The following is a 24,947-nucleotide window of genomic DNA, read 5'->3' on the forward strand; positions in this document are numbered from 1 at the left end:
TATAGTGTGTGTGTAGTGTATATAGTGCCCAGTATAGTATGTGTGTAGTGTATATAGTGCCCAGTATAGTATGTGTATATAGTGCCCAGTATAGTATGTGTATATAGTGCCCAGTATAGTATGTGTGTAGTGTATATAGTGCCCAGTATAGTATGTGTATATAGTGCCCAGTATAGTATGTGTATATAGTGCCCAGTATAGTATGTGTGTAGTGTATATAGTGCCCAGTATAGTATGTGTGTAGTGTATATAGTGCCCAGTATAGTGTGTGTGTAGTGTATATAGTGCCCAGTATAGTATGTGTGTAGTGTATATAGTGCCCAGTATAGTATGTGTGTAGTGTATATAGTGCCCAGTATAGTATGTGTGTAGTGTATATAGTGCCCAGTATAGTATGTGTGTAGTGTATATAGTGCCCAGTATAGTATGTGTATATAGTGCCCAGTATAGTATGTGTATATAGTGCCCAGTATAGTATGTGTGTAGTGTATATAGTGCCCAGTATAGTATGTGTATATAGTGCCCAGTATAGTATGTGTATATAGTGCCCAGTATAGTATGTGTATATAGTGCCCAGTATAGTATGTGTATATAGTGCCCAGTATAGTATGTGTATATAGTGCCCAGTATAGTAAGTGTGTAGTGTATATAGTGCCCAGTATAGTATGTGTGTAGTGTATATAGTGCCCAGTATAGTGTGTGTGTAGTGTATATAGTGCCCAGTATAGTGTGTGTAGTGTATATAGTGCCCAGTATAGTATGTGTAGTGTATATAGTGCCCAGTATAGTATGTGTAGTGTATATAGTGCCCAGTATAGTATGTGTAGTGTATATAGTGCCCAGTATAGTATGTGTAGTGTATATAGTTCCCAGTATAGTGTGTGTGTGTATATAGTGCCCAGTATAGTATGTGTGTAGTGTATATAGTGCCCAGTATAGTATGTGTGTAGTGTATATAGGGCCCAGTATAGTATGTGTAGTGTATATAGTTCCCAGTATAGTATGTGTGTAGTGTATATAGGGCCCAGTATAGTATGTGTGTAGTGTATATAGTTCCCAGTATAGTGTGTGTGTGTATATAGTTCCCAGTATAGTGTGTGTGTGTATATAGTGCCCAGTATAGTATGTGTGTAGTGTATATAGGGCCCAGTATAGTATGTGTGTAGTGTATATAGGGCCCAGTATAGTATGTGTAGTGTATATAGTTCCCAGTATAGTATGTGTGTAGTGTATATAGGGCCCAGTATAGTATGTGTAGTGTATATAGTTCCCAGTATAGTATGTGTGTAGTGTATATAGGGCCCAGTATAGTATGTGTAGTGTATATAGTTCCCAGTATAGTGTGTGTGTATATAGTGCCCAGTATAGTATGTGTATATAGTGCCCAGTATAGTATGTGTGTAGTGGGCAGTGTAATCTATAGGGTCGTCCAGTCTTACCGCAGTATACTTGTTCCCGTATACTGTGCACTATGGCATCTCTTGCTCTGGATTCAGCGCCGGCAGTCACGTTGTCGCTGTGTGGCCGGGCTGCGGTGGGTTAAGTGTGCCCAGGTGCCGGCGCTCTGCTTGTGTTGTGCGGCCGCTCGCTCTTCAGCAGTCACGCTCTGTGTGGAGGAGAGCCGCGTGGGATCCATGTTGTGTTGCCCCCACAGCTCAGGCTGTGATCGTATGTGGGAGAGCGGGCTTGGAACATGTCTGCTGCGGAAGTCCAGGACGCCTGGTCTTCAGATGGGGCATGGATACATGTGAGACCGTCCTCCCCTCATCTCAGCCACGACCCCCTGACCCAGCTCAGAGATGTGTCGTAAAGTCTTTCAGGTCTGTGACCGATTGGATTGCGCCGGTTCATCGCCTGTATCGCGCCGTCTTCTCTGTGGAGGAATATTGTCAGATTGAGGTCAGTTGTGTAGGGTTTTGGTTGAAGGGGCCATGGACATCCCCATCCCCCTATGACCTGGCCCGTATGTCCATCTAGGCTTGTACAGGCAGCGTCCGAGGACCTCTATGGCTGACAACTATGGATGGACTGATACTTGACATCCCGGTGTGTCGGCAGGTGGAGGCTCTTCTGATGGGGGCTCCGGTACTCCGTCCTGATCATAGGGCACGTCCCGACCTTCTCCACGACATGGCCATGATTGTAATCTGCGTGCATCCCGCTATAACATTGGGACACCCCCTCGCGCTCCTCTGTGTGCGCGCATGTGCCTGAGGCCTATTTTATTTTCCCTCCGAGGTAAGCGGCGTCATGTCTTCCTCGAGCTGCTTATCTACCTCTATGTCTGAACACACGACAGAGCAATGACCACGGGATGATCATTCAGTGGTGAACTCCTCGGGGTCTCTGCCCGGTAGGGTCGAGGTTGGGGCGCTGTGGGCGTGCCGTATACTGACTGGGCGCACAATCTGCTCGCCAGCTCCTCCTCACCCCCTAACCAGTCTCTGCTAGGCCTTAGTTTGTCTTTGGAGGGGCTCGCTGTGGACGGTGCGCGGTGCCCGTGCTGCGGTGCCCTCTCCGGCTATTTGTGTTCGGAGTCTGAATTCTCGTTATGCGGCTAATTACATCGCCGAGATCCTATTTATACAACAGTAATTAAATCAGAACCCGACAGCAGGCCCGGAGTCTTGCACGCCCTACATGGTCTATACCAGGCCTGCCATGTATACGCGCCAGGCAGGTTATCTCCCCGCACGTGATGCCGCGCCGTCACCTGACCTGCTGCATTTGGGTTTGCTGAGAGTCGGTCACGGCGCTGTCAGCCAGAACACAACCAGTTTATGGTCTCGAATTTCGGCTGCCGTACCCGATCCTGCCCGTGATTGACACCAGACTCCTCTGACAATCTGACAACCGTCTTGTGGTATAGTCAGGACTCAGTCGGATCTGACTTACCCCATTGTTATATCCGTCTCTTGTGTATATACATGTATTTGCGTCCTGTCTCTTTAAAGTCGTGGGGATAAGAGGGAGCAGGAATGTGAGGACGGGAGATAATACTGGAATTTGTCCCCGGCACTGTCCTCGTCCTGAGCGGCGGCGGCTTCACAGGTCAGTGCACTTGTGTGGTGTACAGCTGTATACGTGTTGACGTAGGTGCAGATATCGGGTATGAACATGCAAACGCTTGTCGTGACTCTGCAGATGCTACGACCACGCGTCTGCGGGTTAACACTTAAGTATCAGTTAAGTAATAAGAACCGGCAGCGGTGTCTGTAGGGGGCGCCGTGGCTGCAGCTACACCATGTGACTATGTGAGTGCTATAGATGACGGTACGCTCAGCAGATCAGCGGGGTCCACCACCAGTCGGGTGTTGGAATAGACTGAGGGGTTTGATGTCTCTTTACCGGCACCGCACGTTAGTGGCTGTTCTTGGTATTGCAGCTTTGGTCGTGTCGCTGACGGAGAAGCCGCGCTCCATGAGAACCGTTCCTGTCTCGATCTGATGATCTAAGGATAGGCCAATGTCTTAGTCCCAGAGTCCCATAGCGTCGGGGTACACTATTGTGTACATGGAACGTTCTCTCCGTCCGGGTGTACGGCGCGTCGTAGCTCTGTCCCTGTTAATCCAGTAATCCAGCGCTTGTTCTCCTCAGATTGGCATCTAGTAATTTCCTGATGCGCTCGTGTTCCTTCGCTCGTCTGGAGGTCTATCACAGGTCGCCTCTGTTACTCACCATAATTGGAGTGGATTCCACATGTATGTTCTTCCATATACACAGTCACTGAATTCCTGGAATCTCAAGTATTTTACTCGCTCTTCTGGTCACTGCACCTGGTCCTCCTTGGTGGCAGCGCTGTTATAGGAGTGTCTAGATGGGGTCACACATGGTGGGGTCCTGGGTGTGGAATGTGCTCCAAAATCTGCATTGAAAATCCTGCAGGCATGTGACGTACCCCTGCCGAATATCTAACCCTATGGGCTGGTGCTAGTCCGTGTGGCATCCTGGTGGATTCTGTATCGATGGTGAAGCTTCTTCTAGAATCCTTGGAGGTGGTGGATGGAATTCTTGAAGATCTGTGAAGTGGAAGCCGCCACTGTAGTCATGTCTTGTCAGGCCTCAGCCCTCAAAAATACCTGCAAGCTCTACAGCCCTTCTTTGTTCTCCAGTTTCCTTGTCCATTGGGTGGTGATCATCGCTGAAGGACTACGGGCCTGCCTTGGTTTTCCACTGCACCGTCTTGGCTTTCTCTGTAGACTTTACAATGTTTTTAGAACAGTCATAGATGTCTGTCACAATCGTCCCAAAAAGTTAGGCGACTGGGTGAACGGTAACATGGAGGCCCCTGGTTACTGAGATCTCACCAGGTTTAGATCCATGTCATCTAGGCGACCTCCAGGCAACATGGCGACCTCCAGATTCGGCTCCTCATCCAGAGCTTTTATCTCATAGGGCATTTAAAAAGTAGTTTTTTTGAGTAATAAGTCCCAAAGTGTGTCCCCCAGATGGTCACTCATTGGTTCACTAATATGTATGGCCATCTGAAGGCCTCGGCTGAGATTTAGGAGCCGTGGGCTCGTCACCGCGTCTTCAGGGCAGGTCGAGGAACCTTCTCAATGGTGTGAGGCGGCTCCATGTCCACAAGTCTTCGTGCGGCCATCTCAGCTGGGTTCCCTTGATCTTCATCCTAGAGGTTGTGGTGTAAAAGGTCTTAATGAGTAAATCTTTGGTTTTCGGGAGGGGGAGCGCCCCTTCCCTGGGAGGATAATTACATTGACAAGTTGTTTTGGTGTTTACATTCTTGCCTGCTGTTCACATCTTTTCCTTTGACGCCCTCCCAGCATGAGACAAATGGGGCGGCTTCACATCACGCCTGGGGCACAAGGTGACAGAAATGCTCCGTTCTTCCCTCCGTTCTTCCCTGCCATGTGGATTGTTTTGGGACATTGACCTTAGATGAGGAATTACACCCAGGTTTTTTTTTTATTATTTTCCAAACTTTTCCTTGTGTTTGCTGTTACCTGGGCCTCCTCCTCCGCACTCCTGCCGGCCCGGCCTGCCCACACTTGCCAGGCTGCTCCCTACCTACCTCCTATCTCTGCCATTTGGGTTTGTTTGCTCCGTGTGCACGCGCCTCTAACACTACTTCTAATCGCACTACCTGCCTTTAACCCCGTCCGTGCCAGGGCGCCTGCTCCGTCGCCGCTGCTCTTGCAAACACGTTTGCTTTGGGTTATTTCCCTGGAGCCCGAGGGCAACCTATTGGGAATCCCTGACTAAAATAGATGCGCTGTTGAGATTTCTGGCTGTTGACATCCAAAAGTACATCACCCTAGACTTAACCTGTGAGCTGCCGGGCTGCACCCTGCTGGCGGAGTAAGAGTTAATGACCCATTGCAGGTATTACACCCACACACGAGGAGCCTCCGGCGGCCGCCGACTCCTGCCTTCTGAGAGTTAACCAGGGATGACAAGCTGAGCTTTGTTTAAGGATTGTCACACCCTAGGGTGGGTTTTGGGGCATTCGGCCAGGAAGAGGGGGGTTGGAGAGTGGCTTTAAGGTGACGTGGTCCTTAACAAAGCCATATTTGTTTGGGGTCCAGAACAAGAGAGGAAACGTCTGTAGCGTTGTCTTCTGATGCTGTGCGTTGAGTAGATCTTGTGGGTGTTGTCCACACTTGACCCGTCCTGGGATATCCTAAAATTGTTGTGTGACGCTGGTGGGAACATCAGGTGTCGGTCTATCATTGGTCCTCGAGGAGCGTCCATCTTTAGACATTGGGTTCCAGAATTGGTTCTGGTTCCCTTCCTGATATTCTGCATTGACACGACGTTGTCTTATCTCAGCGGATTCTCGGAGAACTTTGTGTTGTGTCCAAAGCAATTGGTGAAATCCGCGGCTCTGTCCACACCGCGATCGACCACAACATGCGGGTGTAACATCTGGAGACGACATTGTGGGTTTTGGAGTAGCTTTCGTTTAGGGGAACAAATAGGTCTGACCCTTCCTAAGAAGTTCCGCTGTGTCCCCATCCGTCTTCTGAGATGGGCAGGCCGTAACTCTCCAGCTGTTGTCTCCAGCCCGCTGGGAGTTGTAGTCTGACAACAGCTGAAGAGCCATCCAGTTGCCGGCCACCACTTTCCAATGACGCACCTGTTTGGACTTGTTTTCTATGGAGGTTTCAGAAGTGGAAGGTTGCGGCTTGGCCAAGTACAGACCTGGATCTGTTCTTCGTGATGCGTGGTGGAACGTGTAGTGTTGCTTACCAAACTTTTTGATGTCTTCCAGGGCAGTAGGTGGTGGAGAGACTGAGCCCGTACCTTCTCAAAGGCATCTCTGTGCCAAAACATGAACCTACGCCCTCCTCCCGTTTGTTTTTCTGTCTGGGCTTTTTTTTTTTTTCTTTTCCATGATCTGTTCAGGTGTTTCAGATCTGACCAGCGACAGAAGGGAAACATTTCTAGACAATGTAGTCATCTGGTTTGGAAATTCTAAGGTGGATTTTTTTTTTTTTAAGATCATTTATTTCTCAAATTTTTTTAGATTTTTTTTAATCCAACTTGTCCTATTGTAGGAGTGTAGACTCCTTAGACGGCCTCAACTTTCTTAAATGTCTTCTGTTTTTGTTATTATTTAAGTTCTGTTGAAGGTTTTTTAGTTTTTTTGGAATAGGAGACTAATTTTAATCGCTCTTTCCATGGAGCAGAATTTTCCCGAATGATCGTTGGTTCCCGATCGTCTCCTCACCTATACGCGCCCAGTACAACAGCAGATGTCGCTCAGTAATTGATCATCTCTTTTTGATTTGGTTATTTTTCGGCAGCCGATCCCTTTATGGTCGAGGATAATTACAATGTAAAGAAGTGATGAATGGCGATCACTATGGGCGATTTATCCGTGTACAGCGATCCTCTTACCACGAGTGGCTCTTAGGTGGTTCTTTGTAACCGTGTCTCCTGACACTCCATCATTTATGGACCTCACATAGGTGACGTTCCTCTACCCAACCTCAATTTACTCCAGTGTCCCACAAATCTGAGCGGAGTATGTCCTAGGGATGGAGGAGCAGATACCAGGTTGCCCAATACTTTGGTGAATGGTTCTTAGACTCATTTGGCCATTTCTTGTCCGTTCCTTCATTTGAGGTCCTAAGTATATGGGGTCACGTCTTAGAAGGGCGATTATTTTGTAACTTGTAATTGTAGATAAGATTATGTTGAGGTGCACCATGTTGGCTTTACCGACTTCTGATGGTACATACTGGATATTTCAGAGTCAGACCAGCTGTCTCCGGAGTATGGGGGGCTTCTAACTTCCCAGGGCAGATGATATAAGGGGTATTCTCAGGGAATATAAGACCCACTGCAGAGGGATCTGAACGCTCGTACCCGCTCTTACTTCCAATACATGCATGCTTGGCTGACCTGGGTTTGCCTGTGTGTGGGGATGGAAGGTATTGAGAGGAATAGCTGTTGCGTTGATAAGTGCCATTGCAGTATTTGGCCATGTGACTGCCCATTTTGGAATCTTCCCCACATGTATCCTCCGTACTGGTCAATGATCTCGTGTTCCTGAACCTCTTGTCAGGCTCCGCAATGTTGGATCAATGTAAAGTAAATGGCGCGGAGTCAGCAAAAGTCGCCCTTACGCTTGTGTTATTGACCATTTCATGTATACGGCCATCTGTTTAGTGGTGGTTTGACCATTGGTGGATCCATGCGTGGTTGGAGGACTCTCTTCTGGGTCTGGTATTTTTGGCTTTGTTGTGCGCCTCCTGTACCACCCTGAATGGCAGCAGTGTATTGCGGCAGTATCTATGACATGCCGCGGGCGCTTGTACCTTGTCCTGTGTCTTCCCTCCCTCCTTTTGTCTGTCTCTTCACACCCCCTTTCCTTTCCCCGACCTTGATGGTGATAGTGGTGAGGTCATAGCGCTCGCACATTTGGCTTAGCATTTTCAGAAAGACATTGCGTATTGATCAGTAACTCTATCCCCCTGCCCTTGTGGTGGGTGAGTACAGGGCAGTGCCAAGTGGCGCAGTGTGGTTAGGTTGTGTCTGCAGTTCTTCTCCGGGGGCTGCCGCCTCCGTGCGCTACTTTCGGGTCTTTGCTTTGACCTTGACGTGCGGGAAACCAATATCTCCTCCTTGTCCGTCTGTGTGCAGCGTTAGGCACTCAGACGTTTTGGTTTCTGATCACTTCCAGCCATCTTGATTCATTTTATCCAGCCCTGGGGATTTTCGGTAGGGGGTCGGGGTCTGTAGTAGACCCGTTATAGGTGGCGGTATTGCTGAGTGCTAGATCTTGGACGGTGATGGGCCGGCTGCGAGAGTCTGCACTTACACGTTCAGGGTTGTCTTAGGGCACATCTATGTATCGTACTGGAGGGTCCACGGCAGTAACGTGACACTGACCCCCGGCCACCGAGGTGTCCACACCAGGATCAGCCCGTAACGTGACACTGACCCCCGGCCACCGAGGTGTCCACACCAGGATCAGCCCGTAACGTGACACTTACCCCCGGCCACCGAGGTGTCCACACCAGGATCAGCCCGTAACGTGACACTGACCCCCGGCCACCGAGGTGTCCACACCAGGATCAGCCCGTAACGTGACACTGACCCCCGGCCACCGAGGTGTCCACACCAGGATCAGCCCGTAACGTGACACTGACCCCCGGCCACCGAGGTGTCCACACCAGGATCAGCCCGTAACGTGACACTGACCCCCGGCCACCGAGGTGTCCACACCAGGATCAGCCCTGTGGTCACTCTGGAGGTTAAATCTGCAGAATTCATTGTTCTCCACTTTTTATGAAGATGAAGACTGCGTCGACTTCAACATAAGAACTTGATGTACAAAGTGCGGCCGTGTCCAGCGATAGTGGGGGTCTTACCACTTAGACCACCACCAGTAGGATAGTCTGACCTGTCTGCACGGCTCTGTTTGATATCCAGTATTAAGAAAAGGGGACTTGATTTTTTTTTTTTTTTTTTTTGTTATATAAACAGCGCCACTTTGGCCCGTAGGTCATGTCTGGTATTGCAGCCCAGTCCCATTCGCTGCACAGACCATGGACTACAGTGCTGCTGTTTTTGAAAGTAAGAACAATCTCTCCAACCCCTTTAAGCCCTTGAAGTCCTTCCATTGTTCGTTTGCACGATTCATCCGTCTGGGTAATTGCTAAGCCCGTTTGTTGTTTCCACCATTGTCTTGTCACTGACGACAGCCACTAAAGCTGCGACACGTAGGACACCGCGCCCCTGTCATGTAGACGTGGTGGTGGGCACTGCAGCAGTGAGGCCTGTTCTCCTAGTTGAGCGCCTGGCCTTGTGTCAGGCCTCATGTGATGCTTGGCAGTATCGTGCATCCCCCATGGGCATCCTGGCAGTGCCAGCGTCCTTGCAGTCACTTGTTGTTGTGTTTGATGTGCGGGGTGTAAGGTGTGGCCACGCTCCGGCTCCCCCCGCCTTTCTCTTTCCATTTCTGTAAAGTTAGTAATTAGTTCATTGTGTATCGGTGCCCACCCCTCGCTCGTGGGTGCCGTGCCGCAGCGCCGTCTTGCACACAGAGCCCCATTGAAGTCGGCTCTTAGGACACATTCAGACTGTGATGTCAGAGGCTGCTAACTTTTCCCTTTAATTAGGGAGAACAGGCCGGACTGTGTGCCTGAGTCAGACTAAGGGGGAGGGAGGCTTGTTTGGGATGGGGGGGGGGGGGGAGCGTGAGCTGAGGAGCGCAGTGATTCACCAGGAGATGTGGGGGCTCATTTTGGACGTCTGCCACGCACAGGCATGGCAGATATGAAACACGTGGCCCACCCGTGCACTTAACCCAGTCTGTGCCAGGTGGGGCGCGTACCCCCCTCAATTTACCTCCTAATCGTCCTCGCGGTGGCGGCGCACATGTGGTTAACATCAGTCCGTCTCTGTGATCTGGCGACATTGTCGGCGTCCACGTAAACACGAGGAGTTAAAGGTTACTGGGATGGCGTGACTGGTGTCCAGGGGTTAAGTGCCCCAGTGGAGTGGTCCAAGCCAGTTCTCCTCTCAATAGCCCCATTGTATGCCGTCACCCCCACCCCCTCATTCCCCCGTGAGCTGTGTTTTCTCCAGCTGGACTCGTGTGCTTGGCACAGCCAAGTTATAATGGAGTCTAAGGATGTCGGCACCTGGACCGTGTAGACGAGGGGCGCGGCGTACTACAACAACCAGCAGGGACTCCTCCTAGGTTATGGGGGGCTTCCTGGCCTTCTGCGTATCCAATGTCCTGGCGTCGTACCAATCCCTACAGTTGGTTCTTCCAGTACGTGTAGTGCCGGCTGCGCCCTGTGTGTTTGGTCACTCGCGCCGCGCGGTTCGAGGTTCTTGTAAATGGTCACATTGTTGTCACTTCAGCGTCACAGATACGGTTCGCACACTTGGGCCATACAATGTGTGTGACTACACCAGATTTGTACGACCGCCTCTACGAGACATAAAGTGCACGGCCATAGGTGACTGGAGAGGACGTGAAGTTGTGTGAGGGCTTTATATTTTGTAAGATATAGTGCCACTCTTATGCATTGGCCACGTCTGGTACTGCAGTTGATTGCCCGTTAATTGAATACGGCCGTGCATGCTATACCAGGCTCCTTCCATGGATTAAAGGGGCGCCGTACGTTGCAAAAAATTGACCACTTTTTCTCGTCCTGAACAATCCCTTTAAATTAGTGGTAATCGAAGTGTTAAACCCCCCCCCCAGAGGAAATTCCCTGCCGTCTTATTTATTTTGCTATGGCGAGAAAGATGGAGGCGCAGGAGGCGGAGCCTGGAACAAAACTTTGGCTCACAGGGCAGTCAGGGATAAAGTCCTACAGTAGAAGGGGTGTAATGGAGTCTTGGCACCTGTCCGGCCCAGTGCGTACAGGAAACCTAAAGAGGAAAGAGATGAAAAGGTCAGACACTAAGAGAGTTTTCACCTGGGCACCGAGCCAAACGAGCCAGAGGGCGGCCGGCAGCTTAACCCTTCTGGGGAGCGGCGGTGGCAGCGGCACAGCCAAGTGTCTCCGGGCTGTCGAGAGTCCTGTATCGCAGGAGGCGTCTTGTTATAGAGCCGCTGCTTATGTTTGTTTTTCAAAAAATTTCCAACTTTTTTTTCTTTTTTGTGCAATCCTTCAGGTTGTCATAATCCTTCATTTTTATGGCGTCTATAAATCTGGCCGCGGTCTCGGGCGCAGTAAATCAGCCTGCGAGGCGTTTATTAAGCGCCTTCACTTTATTGTAGGGCCGACGTTTAATAATAGATTTTTGTTTGTTTTTTTTTTCTTTCTTTGCGGCTCCGAATCTGCGCTTACAATGTACGGGAACTCGCTGAAGTCACAGCAACGGGAGGCCCATTGAAGTTGCAGAATTAAACTCTCTCCCTTTTACAGCTTTGCTCGTGTTGCCATGCACACCATTTTCAGAATGAAACCTCCAGCTAGGATGTGCCGTAACGCCGGCTGTCTATACGTCCGCGGTCGTGCTGCAACAGGTAGCGCTGCAGCGGCGTACGAGCTCTCGGGGAGATGAATGACAAGTGCAGACTCTACTTCTCTGGCTGTGTTTTAGTTGCCCAGTCTGTGGCTTTGTCCCGCCTGGTGGGTCTTCCGCTGTCACCTATCGCATCCTACGGGTGTCCGCATGACACCATACCTACGAGAAGAGGTCGCAGGTCACGTGGCGCCGGAACTTTTTACCTAGTGATGTAAAAGTTTATTGTGTCCTGGTGGGTTAGTTCTGCCGCCTCTCTAGACCCGGTGGGTTAGTCCTACCTCCTCTCTAGACCCGGTGGGTTAGTCCTGCCTCCTCTCTAGACCCGGTGGGTTAGTCCTTCCTCCTCTCTAGACCCGGTGGGTTAGTCCTGCCGCCTCCCTAGACCCGGTGGGTTAGTCCTTCCTCCTCTCTAGACCCGGTGGGTTAGTCCTGCCGCCTCTCTAGACCCGGTGGGTTAGTCCTGCCGCCTCCCTAGACCCGGTGGGTTAGTCCTGCCGCCTCCCTAGACCCGGTGGGTTAGTCCTGTTGCGCCTCTAGACCCGGTGGGTTAGTCCTGCCGCCTCTCTAGACCCGGTGGGTTAGTCCTGCCGCCTTTCTAGACCCGGTGGGTTAGTCCTGTTGCGCCTCTAGACCCGGTGGGTTAGTCCTGCCGCCTCTCTAGACCCGGTGGGTTAGTCCCGCCGCCTCTCTAGACCCGGTGGGTTAGTCCTGCCGCCTCTCTAGACCCGGTGGGTTAGTCCTGCCGCCTCTCTAGACCCGGTGGGTTAGTCCTGCCGCCTCTCTAGACCCGGTGGGTTAGTCCTGCCGCCTCTCTAGACCCGGTGGGTTAGTCCTGCCGCCTCTCTAGACCCGGTGGGTTAGTCCTGCCGCCTCTCTAGACCCGGTGGGTTAGTCCTGCCGCCTCTCTAGACCCGGTGGGTTAGTCCTGCCGCCTCTCTAGACCCGGTGGGTTAGTCCTGCCGCCTCTCTAGACCCGGTGGGTTAGTCCTGCCGCCTCTCTAGACCCGGTGGGTTAGTCCCGCCGCCTCTCTAGACCCGGTGGGTTAGTCCTGCCGCCTCTCTAGACCCGGTGGGTTAGTCCTGCCGCCTCTCTAGACCCGGTGGGTTAGTCCCGCCGCCTCTCTAGACCCGGTGGGTTAGTCCTGCCGCCTCTCTAGACCCGGTGGGTTAGTCCTGCCGCCTCTCTAGACCCGGTGGGTTAGTCCTGCCGCCTCTCTAGACCCGGTGTGAATGAGACTTTTATTTTTAATTTTTGTTATTGAAACTTTTTCGCTGTCAGTAAATCCTGGGCAGAGTCGGAGAGTGAGCGGGTCCTGTGCAGCGCCTGGGCCCCGAGGGGTTAATGTGTGGGCCTGCGCTGTATATTTGGTGCAGTTATAGATCTGGGTGTATTTTGCTGCTTCTTATTCTTGAAGTAGTTTATTTTTAGCTTGGCTTTCACTCTCTTTCTCTGTATTTCCCGTTGCTTGGAGACCGGCACTCGTTTCTCTTTCCTCCCCGTTCTGACGGCTGCCGCCTCCCATTTACATTTACTTTGCACCCTTTCCTTGCTGGTGACGGTGCCCGTGTGTCACTTGGGCAATGGCGGGGCTCCGGGGCCGGGACTGAACCTGGGGTGTGGGAAAAGTTTTGGGCCAGCCTTAGCTTCATAGGCCTAGGGTCCGCCTGACCTCAGCCTGGTGGCCATTGCCCCTGAGACCAATGTTCTGACCCTCAAACTTTTTTTTTTTTTTTTTTTTTTTTAGATTTTTATTAAAATAAAAAATTATAAAACTTCTCCTGCAGCTTAAAATTCTTGTGTTGTAAGTGCTCTGGCGTCCCGCGCTCCTCCTCTCGCCTCTGGCGTCCCGCGCTCCTCCTCCTCGCCTCTGGCGTCCCGCGCTCCTCCTCTCGCCTCTGGCGTCCCGCGCTCCTCCTCCTCGCCTCTGGCGTCCCGCGCTCCTCCTCTCGCCTCTGACATCCCGCGCTCCTCCTCTGGCGTCCCGCGCTCCTCCTCCTCGCCTCTGACATCCCGCGCTCCTCCTCCTCGCCTCTGGCGTCCCGCGCTCCTCCTCTCGCCTCTGGCGTCCCGCGCTCCTCCTCCTCGCCTCTGGCGTCCCGCGCTCCTCCTCTCGCCTCTGACATCCCGCGCTCCTCCTCTGGCGTCCCGCGCTCCTCCTCCTCGCCTCTGACATCCCGCGCTCCTCCTCTCGCCTCTGGCGTCCCGCGCTCCTCCTCTCGCCTCTGACATCCCGCGCTCCTCCTCCTCGCCTCTGGCGTCCCGCGCTCCTCCTCTCGCCTCTGACATCCCGCGCTCCTCCTCTCACCTTTGGCGTCCCGCACTCCTCCTCCTCGCCTCTGACGTCCCGCGCTCCTCCTCCTCGCCTCTGGCGTCCCGCGCTCCTCCTCTCGCCTCTGGCGTCCCGCGCTCCTCCTCTCGCCTCTGGCGTCCCGCGCTCCTCCTCCTCGCCTCTGACGTCCCGCGCTCCTCCTCCTCGCCTCTGGCGTCCCGCGCTCCTCCTCCTCGCCTCTGGCGTCCCGCGCTCCTCCTCCTCGCCTCTGGCGTCCCGCGCTCCTCCTCCTCGCCTCTGACGTCCCGCGCTCCTCCTCCTCGCCTCTGGCGTCCCGCGCTCCTCCTCCTCGCCTCTGACATCCCGCGCTCCTTCTCCTCGCCTCTGGCGTCCCGCGCTCCTCCTCTCGCCTCTGGCGTCCCGCGCTCCTCTCACCTCTGCACCACCTTTGTAATCCAGTTGCCTCTTGAGTTTCGGTACTGATCTATTCTTATTCCTTTGTTTGTTCCGACCTACTTAAAAAAATTTTTTGTCTGGCTCTCCCCACTGTGCCATCTGAAATTTGATAAATTTCCAGCACCAACCAGTGAATTTCACTCTTTCCCTGGTTGCGGTTGAAATCTGCTTCCATGTTGCGCTATTTTTCTTCCGTGAAGTCTACGGAGATCTACTCAAATGACCAGAAACGCTCGCACGTCGTCACAAGTGATGGATATGTGAGCGGGTAACGCGGCCTATGAAATTTCGGATATGTGAATGCATTTAACCCTCCAGTGACTGGTCATGTAGAACGTACAACACGACTAGGCCACAAGTTGTTTCCGTCACTTGGGCCAGTAGTGCGTGGTGGAGTCCGGGCAGGTTTTGGATGTGCTCGTGGCCTTGAAGACTCGAGGTGAGGATGATCTCTCCCTTCATGAACCTGATGCTCACCATTGGTTCCTCGGGCCATACCAAGCAGCCATTTTTGTACCACCCCATAGAAGTGACAGATAATATATACACATTGTTCTCGACCTGTCTATGTTCCCGGCCTGTGTCCTTCGTCGTCCTGCGTTGGGTTTTTGATCTTTATAATTTGAGGTAGTCGTCTCTCCCCCCCCTCCGTGCCAGTGAATGACCTCACCCTCTTAATGCCTTTCCCTGCGTCCTTGGCTTCTCTCCTGTCTTGCTCCCTGGCGTCCATTACAGGGACGTTAAATTATTGATGCCTCCTGATTTGTTTGGGGTTTGGGGAAATGGCAGAACCACAGCCCCGCTCCTCCCCCCACATAATGCTTACAGATAGGAAGCATCTCGGGAAACAGCGGGACATGCTGGAAGTTATAGATTTGGGATGGGGGGGGGGGGGCTCTTGAAGAGTATCCTGCGGACAAATTAATTTTTATACTGACCGCAGACGTAAACAGGACATATTAGAGGTCAGCGCCGGCCGGGGCTTCTCGCCTTTCGCTTACAGGCACACCGTCTTATTTTCAGAAAGCACCTACACATGGGTAACAATAGACCCGTCCTGTCCGGGCATGTTGTGAATAGTCGCTGACTAGGCTGGGACATGTGATGAGGTCGGAAGGTGATCGGGTCACCGAGGTGATCATAAGTACATGGCGGCTATAATATTATCATCTGCCCATGGCAACCAGTTTAGCTTCTGTTTCATTGGTCGATAAGGACGGATACCAGAGTACCCTAAAAAAAAAAAAAAAAACGAATGTTGTGGGGGCTCAGGTTCTAGTGGTCAATGGTGATGGTCCTATGTGAGGGGCCTTATTAGTGCCCACTATATATCCCTAGCTATAGGGGATGGTGCCCGTCGGTGAGGGAAGTATCCCCCGTAATAGGAGGGCCTGGGCTACAGGGTGTCTTATAGGACCACTCCAACTCTGGGGAGACTGTGTTAGGCTTGAGATAAATTTCTGTAGGTGTCCAAAGGTGACGATGACAGACCTTGCTGATGTTTATAGTGCTTTATGACTGAGCACTGTCTTGTTTAGCGCATCACATGGACCGACATGACTTTCTCCTGTTGATGTAGAATACTGGACCCTCTATATGGGTGTCCTATTGACCGGCATCGCTCTTCCGATTATATAGATTACCCAACCCTCTATATAGGTGTCATATTGACCAGCATCGCTCTCCCTTTCATATAGAATGCTGGAATCTCTATATAGGTGTTCTATTGACCAACATCGCTCTCCCGTTGATGTAGAATACTGGACTCTCTATACGGGTTTCCTATTGACCGACATCGCTCTCTCGTTGATGTAGATTACTGGATCCACTATAGGTGTAATATTGACCGGCATCGCTCTCTCGTTAATGTAGGTTACCCAACCCTCTATATAGGTGTAATATTGACCAGCATCGCTCTCCCGTTGATGTAGATTACTGGACCCTCTATAGGTGTCCTATTGACCGACATCGCTCTCTCGTTGATGTAGATTACTGGATCCACTATAGGTGTAATATTGACCGGCATCGCTCTCCCGTTGATGTAGATTACTGGATCCACTATAGGTGTAATATTGACCGGCATCGCTCTCCCGTTGATGTAGATTACTGGATCCACTATAGGTGTAATATTGACCGGCATCGCTCTCCCGTTGATGTAGATTACCCAACTCTCTATAGGTGTCCTATTGACCGGCATCGCTCTCCCATTGATGTAGATTACCCAACTCTCTATAGGTGTCCTATTGACCGGCATCGCTCTCCCGTTGATGTAGATTACCCAACTCTCTATAGGTGTCCTATTGACCGGCATCGCTCTCCCGTTGATGTAGATTACCCAACTCTCTATAGGTGTCCTATTGACCGGCATCGCTCTCCCATTGATGTAGATTACCCAACCCTCTATAGGTGTCCTATTGACCGGCATCGCTCTCCCGTTGATGTAGATTACCCAACCCTCTATAGGTGTCCTATTGACCGGCATCGCTCTCCCGTTGATGTAGATTACCCAACTCTCTATAGGTGTCCTATTGACCGGCATCGCTCTCCCATTGATGTAGATTACCCAACCCTCTATAGGTGTCCTATTGACCGGCATCGCTCTCCCGTTGATGTAGATTACCCAACTCTCTATAGGTGTCCTATTGACCGGCATCGCTCTCCCATTGATGTAGATTACCCAACCCTCTATAGGTGTCCTATTGACCGGCATCGCTCTCCCATTGATGTAGATTACCCAACTCTCTATAGGTGTCCTATTGACTGGCATCGCTCTCCCATTGATGTAGATTACCCAACTCTCTATAGGTGTCCTATTGACTGGCATCGCTCTCCCATTGATGTAGATTACCGGCCCCATTACATGGACTTCAGTGGCGTTCCAGGGACTGTAGATTGTTGACGTCAGGCGTTGTAGTGACGCATAAGGCATCTCTATATATTCTCCCACCTTAATAAATAACCGCGAGATGATATCTGGCGGATTAGTCACTTCCACACTCCTCCTCCATGTGCAGCGATTGACTCATGTGCTGATGGCTCTATTTCCAGATCTGTAGGGATGAGCGTGTGTCATTGTTTGCCGTACCTTCTCTTCTTTCTCCCCCCCCCCCCTACGAGGAACTTTGTAGAAAACGGAATATGGAGAGGTCGTTGTCAGTGTAAGAAACGAGATGAATCTGCCCTGAGATATATCCCGAGCACCTGTAGGGTGACAACCCCTATAGCGGCTGCAGACACGGTCATTTTGGTTGTCACCCAGCTTTCCTTAAAGGGATTTGAATAATTAATGGACCTGATAAATATTGAGTGTCTTAAAGAATAAAGGCGAGATTGATCGGCATGTATGGACTCTACAAGGTGTAGATGTAAGGAACGTATCGGGGGCCCAGGTTGGTAGGGCCAGTCTTATAGAATAGGTTTGTCATGGGAAACATGGCGGTATTTAAAGGGGTTGTCCAGTAATAGTACAGAGTATCTGCACCAGAAATAGCGCCACATCTTGGCTGTGGCTGGTATTGCAGCATCCACTAGGATGGGAATGGACTACAGTAGTCATGGACAAGTGAGGCCCTATTTCTAGAAGAAAAACATAAGGTTCTTTATATTAGTCCTAAACTCCCCCTTTAAGGACCGCGAGACCCATGGCAGAATTTGGAGAGGTCTTCCACCTCAAATTCCTTTCCAAATTCTACCATCTAACCATATCATAGGATACGTCCTTTGTGTAGGGTGGTGGTGGAGTGACCTTCAAGACCCCCATGATGTTCAGAATGAAGGGGCCATCTCTTGTTTCCCTGCATGGGGCTGTCCTGACCACCTAGCTGTAGCATTCATGGTCAGGACACTGGTGATGAGGACAAAGTGCACTGATAATTTTCCGGGACTCCTAGCAGACGCGTGCCATCTGAAACCCAAATCTCAGTGAATATGGAAAAAAAATAAATTAAAAATTCTAACTACGATTGCCTGCTGATGTTCTGCAAAAAATCCATCGTCTGCCGGTCCGACTGTCTGATATTGTGTCTGTCCCCATCCCCCTCCTTGTTGGTTGATGATTCTGGGACCTCTGTAAATTATCTTGATGGTCTTGACATCTCCTGAGGTTTATGAGCTGATGAGGAGCTTCTACCGCTGACATTGCATTTGGCCACTTCCTGTTGACTTGTATAAGAGGGCATCGAGGGGTCCGGTTGATGTTTAATCCGCGCGGTGCTGGAGCGTGGTTCCTCTTGTCTGTGTTTGGCCAAGTGGACTCTTGGATTTTCAGTCGCGGATGTAATTTTCCAGTTGGTCTCCCTCAGCTGTTGACTTCACCACATCTGTAAACATTTTATGACACCACTTTGGCCCTCACAAAGGCAGTAACGTTCAGCCAGGACCTTCCACATCCCGCCGAGCACAACGTCCACTGAGCGCCGGGAAGAAAAGGCTCCTTTGTGTGTTGTATGTCCATGTACACCTCGTGCCATGTTGTGTGACTGCGCACGTGATCCGGCCTCATAAAGACGTCTTGTGCTATCCTGAGCTGTAGATGCGAGGCCTTGGAGAAATGTTTATAGACGGTGGTCGTTGTCTGCCCAGTCTAACAATCCTTACCATGGTGGAGAATTACTCGGTTCCTCAGCAAGTTTCTTGGATTTGTGTTTTGTTGAGGTTATTCCGGGAAGTTCAGGAGATGCAACCAGCAGACGGGACCCTGAAGTCATGCCTTAAAAAGTCTTGGCACTCAAAAACAATGACAATGACTAGGCAGAGTGGCTTTTTATGGGTCTCATAATTTTGGGTTTGGGAAGGTCTTGAGGTTGGTTGAGAAACGTTCTGATGGCTACTGCTTGTCCTTGCATTGTCTGGACACTTATTCCGTGTTCTAAGGAGCTTTGTTATGACATGAAGTTCTCCTTCCTCATTCCTTTTCGATGAGTTGAGGGTGACCCTGCCGCCTTGTTTTACTAGTCAGCTGAGTGTCCGCATTGCTGTGTAAGGGAATGTCGGACAATCTAGACGTAGTTCTTGTGGGGACTCCATACTATAGGGGGTTGTGTTGGGAGGTGACGTCTTGTCCTGACTGAGTCAACATGGTCCACCAGCTGGGGTAACCACCAGGACAAGACAACGAAACCGAGGTGCAGATCGGAGCTTCTCCAGACATCCACTTGTAGACTTGTATGGTGGCAGTCCCTACAACCAATGTGTCGGGGGATACTACCTCTTATATAAGGCATGTGAGCCATTAGAGGGTTGGGGGTTACAGTTTGGGCTCCACACTACACCCATATGGAAGATATAAATTTACTAATATGGACGATCTCACCGAGTTGTGTGATAATCTCATGCGAGTTGGTCGGCAGTTTGAGGTTCATTGGCGTTTGAGTGGTTATGTTGTCGGAGCCCTTCTGTCATTTGCCTTAGGTTACCAATGACTGTGCCCAGAAAAGATCTCAAGGTCCCGCTCTGCCGGGCGGCCTATCTGGACTTCCTACATTGTCTGTCACTCTCCGACCCCGAGATCCTTCAGGTAGAGGAAGTACTTGCAGTTGAGTTGTACATGTGGTGGCCGTATGGTGGAGGACCGTGGCTACGCAGCCCCCTAGGTGTACGGCCACCCTACCTGTAATACTCCCACTTAAGTAGTGACCTATAGTTGTCAGATCCTGTAGCCGCGTTGCCCGTGGAGGTTGATGTGTCCCCGGCCCGGCGCTGTAGATGAAGTTACTCGTGGACGTCTATTGATCTGGAAGAACAAGGATATTTACTGGAGTCAGGAAGGATTTTGTTTTCCTCTGAGAAACGGAATTGCCAAGTGGTGGACGGTGGCGGTTTTTTGTTGTTTTTTTTATTCCTTGCCGTCTTCCTGCAGGTCAATAGATCTCGCCCAGTAAAGTAGAGAACAGGAAGGATGAGGGAGCCGAGTCTGCCGCAGCCTGAGAAACGGCATTATCCTTCAAGACGTAGAACAAATCTCTGCCCCCCCCCCCCCAGTGATATCTATAGAAATAGAGGCAGAGATTATCCGTCGCCCTCTCGGACCCTCCCGCGGCTCTGACTAGTCTGTAAACTATCAGAAGGTCATAGAAATGCTGCACGGATATCCATGGGTTCTAGGGAAGGCCAGAAGACGTGACCGCTGCGTGCCGGACTGTCGTGAGACGCCGGTGACTTTCTATAAGGCTTTACGTTTCACTCTCAACCTCAGTGAATATCAGTTCTTGCTTAGTCGGTGGCTAAAAACCCAAACTGGCCTAATACGTTTCACTGCTGAGGGTTCGTTCCAGTTGTACCTAGGATTGTATCAATAGTCTTGGCTGTAATTGTAGCAGACCCGCAGCTCTGAGCAGATTACAAAGAAGAAACCTACAGAGCACTACAAGTCCCAGCAAGACCGTCACTCACCTGGGCCGTCCTCCTCAGCATCTCTATGGACCAGCTCTAGTCAATGGATGTCGGGAGGGGGGTAGACCAGTGTGTCCCCCCACCCCCTTCACTCCAGCGCCCCCCACCCCCCTCTTACTTCTGTACTCCTGGAAGGAATGTGCCGGAGACGGCCGCTCTCTCTGCCCTTATAAGAAAAGGGCCTTTGTGTGGGATGATGTGACCTCAGTTGGGAGCTATTTGGTGTGTGCTGAGGATGGCGGGAGCCGTGAGCTGGCAGGCCGCGCCACTCACCACAGCCTCACGTGGTCACAGGGCCGGCAGCGGCCCATCTTAGATGCGGAGTCCTGGCCCTGGCGGAGTTTTCTGCCACCCAGTCAGCTCTTGATCCTGAGGGTGTATAAACATGTCGGCCCTGCGCCCGCGTCTACTCCTCACTGGACAGACCATAGTTCACATTAGTGCTTCATACCCCGGCCACCAGGTGGCAGCGTCGTACCCCATGGCAGTTGTCTCGTGTCTGTTCTGTTGTTCTCTCCTGATATTCCCGACCAGTCGCTGTAATAACCCCTCCCCCTCTTTCCGTTACAGGGTTCGCCTTCCCTGACTGGGCCTATAAGCCGGAGTCCAGCCCGGGCTCCAGACAGATCCAGCTCTGGCACTTCATTCTAGAACTCCTGAGGAAAGAGGAATATCATGATGTCATCGCCTGGCAGGGAGACTACGGAGAATTTGTCATCAAGGACCCCGACGAGGTGGCGCGGTTATGGGGCGTGCGCAAATGCAAACCACAGATGAATTACGACAAGCTGAGCCGCGCTCTCAGGTAAGATGGTCTCCCATCTAATGGAGTTGTCCACACCGCGGATAGGTCGGACGGTTCTGCGTTCTTTATGGCGCGTTCTCGGATGATTCTCGGCTTTGTTCCTCTGAAAGGGATGAGAGAGAGTAAGTGTCATCAGGAGGGGAGGGGTAGAGACTAAAAAAATAAGCAGAGGCCGGCCCGACTCCTCCGCTCTGTCCTGCCCGGGGCTGTCCGTCCTTCGGTGCTAACGTCCTTGCTACGGGCGTAACGTCCTCACTATGGCGGCACTGTGGTATACGGGCGTAACGTCCTCACTATGGCGGCACTGTGGTATACGGGCGTAACGTCCTCACTATGGCGGCACTGTGGTATATGGGCGTAACGTCCTCACTATGGCGGCACTGTGGTATACGGGCGTAACGTCCTCACTATGGCCGCTCTGTGGTATACGGGCGTAACGTCCTCACTATGGCCGCTCTGTGGTATACGGGCGTAACGTCCTCACTATGGCCGCACTGTGGTATACGGGGGTAACGTCCTCACTATGGCGGCACTGTGGTATACGGGCGTAACGTCCTCACTATGGCCGCTCTGTGGTATACGGGCGTAACGTCCTCACTATGGCCGCTCTGTGGTATACGGGCGTAACGTCCTCACTATGGCGGCACTGTGGTATACGGGCGTAACGTCCTCACAATGGCCGCTCTGTGGTATACAGCATAACGTCCTCACTATGGCGGCACTGTGGTATACGGGGGTAAGGTCCTCACTATGGCCGCTCTGTGGTATACGGGCGTAACGTCCTCACTATGGCGGCACTGTGGTATACGGGGGTAAGGTCCTCACTATGGCGGCACTGTGGTATATGGGCGTAACGTCCTCACTATGGCCGCTCTGTGGTATACGGGCATAATGTCCTCACTATGGCCGCTCTGTGGTATACGGGCGTAACGTCCTCACTATGGCGGCACTGTGGTATACGGGCGTAACGTCCTCACAATGGCCGCTCTGTGGTATACAGCATAACGTCCTCACTATGGCCGCTCTGTGGTATACGGGGGTAAGGTCCTCACTATGGCCGCACTGTGGTATACGGGCGTAACGTCCTCACTATGGCGGCACTGTGGTATACGGGTGTAACGTCCTCACTATGGCGGCACTGTGGTATACGGGGGTAACGTCCTCACTATGGCCGCTCTGTGGTATATGGGCGTAACGTCCTCACTATGGCGGCACTGTGGTATACGGGGGTAACGTCCTCACTATGGCCGCTCTGTGGTATACGGGCGTAACGTCCTCACTATGGCGGCACTGTGGTATACGGGGGTAACGTCCTCACTATGGCCGCTCTGTGGTATACGGGGGTAAGGTCCTCACTATGGCTGCTCTGTGGTATACGGGCGTAACGTCCTCACTATGGCCGCTCTGTGGTATACGGGCGTAACGTCCTCACTATGGCCGCTCTGTGGTATACAGCATAACGTCCTCACTATGGCCGCTCTGTGGTATACGGGGGTAAGGTCCTCACTATGGCGGCACTGTGGTATACGGGGGTAACGTCCTCACTATGGCCGCTCTGTGGTATACGGGGGTAAGGTCCTCACTATGGCTGCTCTGTGGTATACGGGCGTAACGTCCTCACTATGGCGGCTCTGTGGTATACAGCATAACGTCCTCACTATGGCCGCTCTGTGGTATACGGGGGTAAGGTCCTCACTATGGCCGCTCTATGGTATACGGGCGTAACGTCCTCACTATGGCCGCTCTGTGGTATACGGGCATAACGTCCTCACTATGGCCGCTCTGTGGTATACGGGTGTAACGTCCTCACTATGGCCGCTCTGTGGTATACGGGGGTAACGTCCTCACTATGGCCGCTCTGTGGTATACGGGCGTAACGTCCTCACAATGGCCGCTCTGTGGTATACGGGCGTAACGTCCTCACTATGGCGGCACTGTGGTATACGGGCATAACGTCCTCACTATGGCCGCTCTGTGGTATACGGGTGTAACGTCCTCACTATGGCCGCTCTGTGGTATACGGGCGTAACGTCCTCACTATGGCCGCTCTGTGGTATACGGGCGTAACGTCCTCACTATGGCGGCACTGTGGTATACGGGCGTAACGTCCTCACTATGGCGGCACTGTGGTATACGGGCGTAACGTCCTCACTATGGCCGCTCTGTGGTATACGGGCGTAACGTCCTCACTATGGCCGCTCTGTGGTATACGGGCGTAACGTCCTCACTATGGCCGCTCTGTGGTATACGGGCGTAACGTCCTCACTATGGCCGCTCTGTGGTATACGGGCGTAACGTCCTCACTATGGCCGCTCTGTGGTATACGGGCATACATCCCGTTACCCTGTCCCGGGCGATCTCAGAAGGGGTTACAGGATGCCGGGCCTCAGTTATTTACTTCTCATACCTGCGGTGGGGGCGGAGTCTCCGTGTAATTATACGCTCCGCGAGTCTCCTGTACACCTGGGGGTTGAGAGAAGACGACTTGTTCGGCAGAGGGGTAATTACTGGTTCTATCCAGCAAAATATACCCCACACAAGATAACAGGCCCCGGCCGTAAGGACAAGGTGACTGCCGCCAAACTGCCAATTACTGCCCAGAATTCCCAAATCTGGCACTGCCTGGTAATGTAACCCTGGGGGTGGGGAGGAGAAATGCGCGGAGGCGACTGCGCCACGGCGTGATCTTATCTATAGAGCGTCGCTCACATGCTGCAGGTCCCCCGTTCTCTGGCCGTGACCATGGCGGCTCATTCACGTGACTCCTCCACATCACTGACGAAATTTCCTCTAATTTTTGATTTTTTTAATTTTCCACCCCAGGTATTATTACAACAAGAGAATCCTGCACAAAACCAAAGGCAAACGCTTCACCTACAAGTTCAACTTCAACAAACTGGTCCTGGTCAACTACCCCTTCATAGACATGGGCATGACGGGTGAGTCCGCCACACGGGGGTTAACTGGGAAATATGGGGGGGGAGGGGAGAATTGTGCGGCGGCTTTACCTGTAACTGCGGTGGAGTCCTCGGTTACTCCTCTGGACATATCGACAGTAGTAATATGAACACTCAGATGTCCAAGACGAAACGCGTAGTCCGCTAAAATGATTTTAGAGCAGCCATGTAAGTGTGAATAGAGCTGTAAATAATGGGGGCAAAGTCCAGCACTGAAGAGGCTGAACAACTTTATGGCCACTTAAAGGGATTATGCAGTGGAGGGAGGGGGTGGGGAAGTGTCCCCTCACTGATCCCCGTCCACTCCCATAATGGCACTCGCTGCTCCCTCCTCCACTCCCGTAATGGCACTCGCTGCTCCCTCCTCCACTCCCGTAATGGCACTCGCTGCTGCCTCCTCCACTCCCGTAATGGCACTCGCTGCTGCCTCCTCCACTCCCGTAATGGCACTCGCTGCTGCCTCCTCCACTCCCGTAATGGCACTCGCTGCTGCCTCCTCCACTCCCGTAATGGCACTCGCTGCTCCCTCCTCCACTCCCGTAATGGCACTCGCTGCTGCCTCCTCCACTCCCGTAATGGCACTCGCTGCTCCCTCCTCCACTCCCGTAA

At 52.0% G+C, this 24,947-nt stretch overlaps 1 protein-coding gene across 1 annotated transcript in view; it reads left to right on the plus strand.

Annotated features, from left to right (window-relative positions):
- ERF (ETS2 repressor factor) overlaps window positions 1-24,947 on the plus strand; it is a 36,291-nt gene that overhangs the window by 8,029 nt on the left and 3,315 nt on the right. Inside the window, exons 2-3 of the mRNA XM_075261855.1 lie at window positions 21,147-21,381; window positions 24,205-24,320. Coding sequence (XP_075117956.1) covers window positions 21,147-21,381; window positions 24,205-24,320 — 351 coding nt within the window. The remainder of the gene's footprint in view (window positions 1-21,146; window positions 21,382-24,204; window positions 24,321-24,947) is intronic.

This window comes from Leptodactylus fuscus, unplaced genomic scaffold (genome assembly GCF_031893055.1).
Source record: "Leptodactylus fuscus isolate aLepFus1 unplaced genomic scaffold, aLepFus1.hap2 HAP2_SCAFFOLD_501, whole genome shotgun sequence".
Lineage (NCBI taxonomy): Eukaryota > Metazoa > Chordata > Amphibia > Anura > Leptodactylidae > Leptodactylus > Leptodactylus fuscus.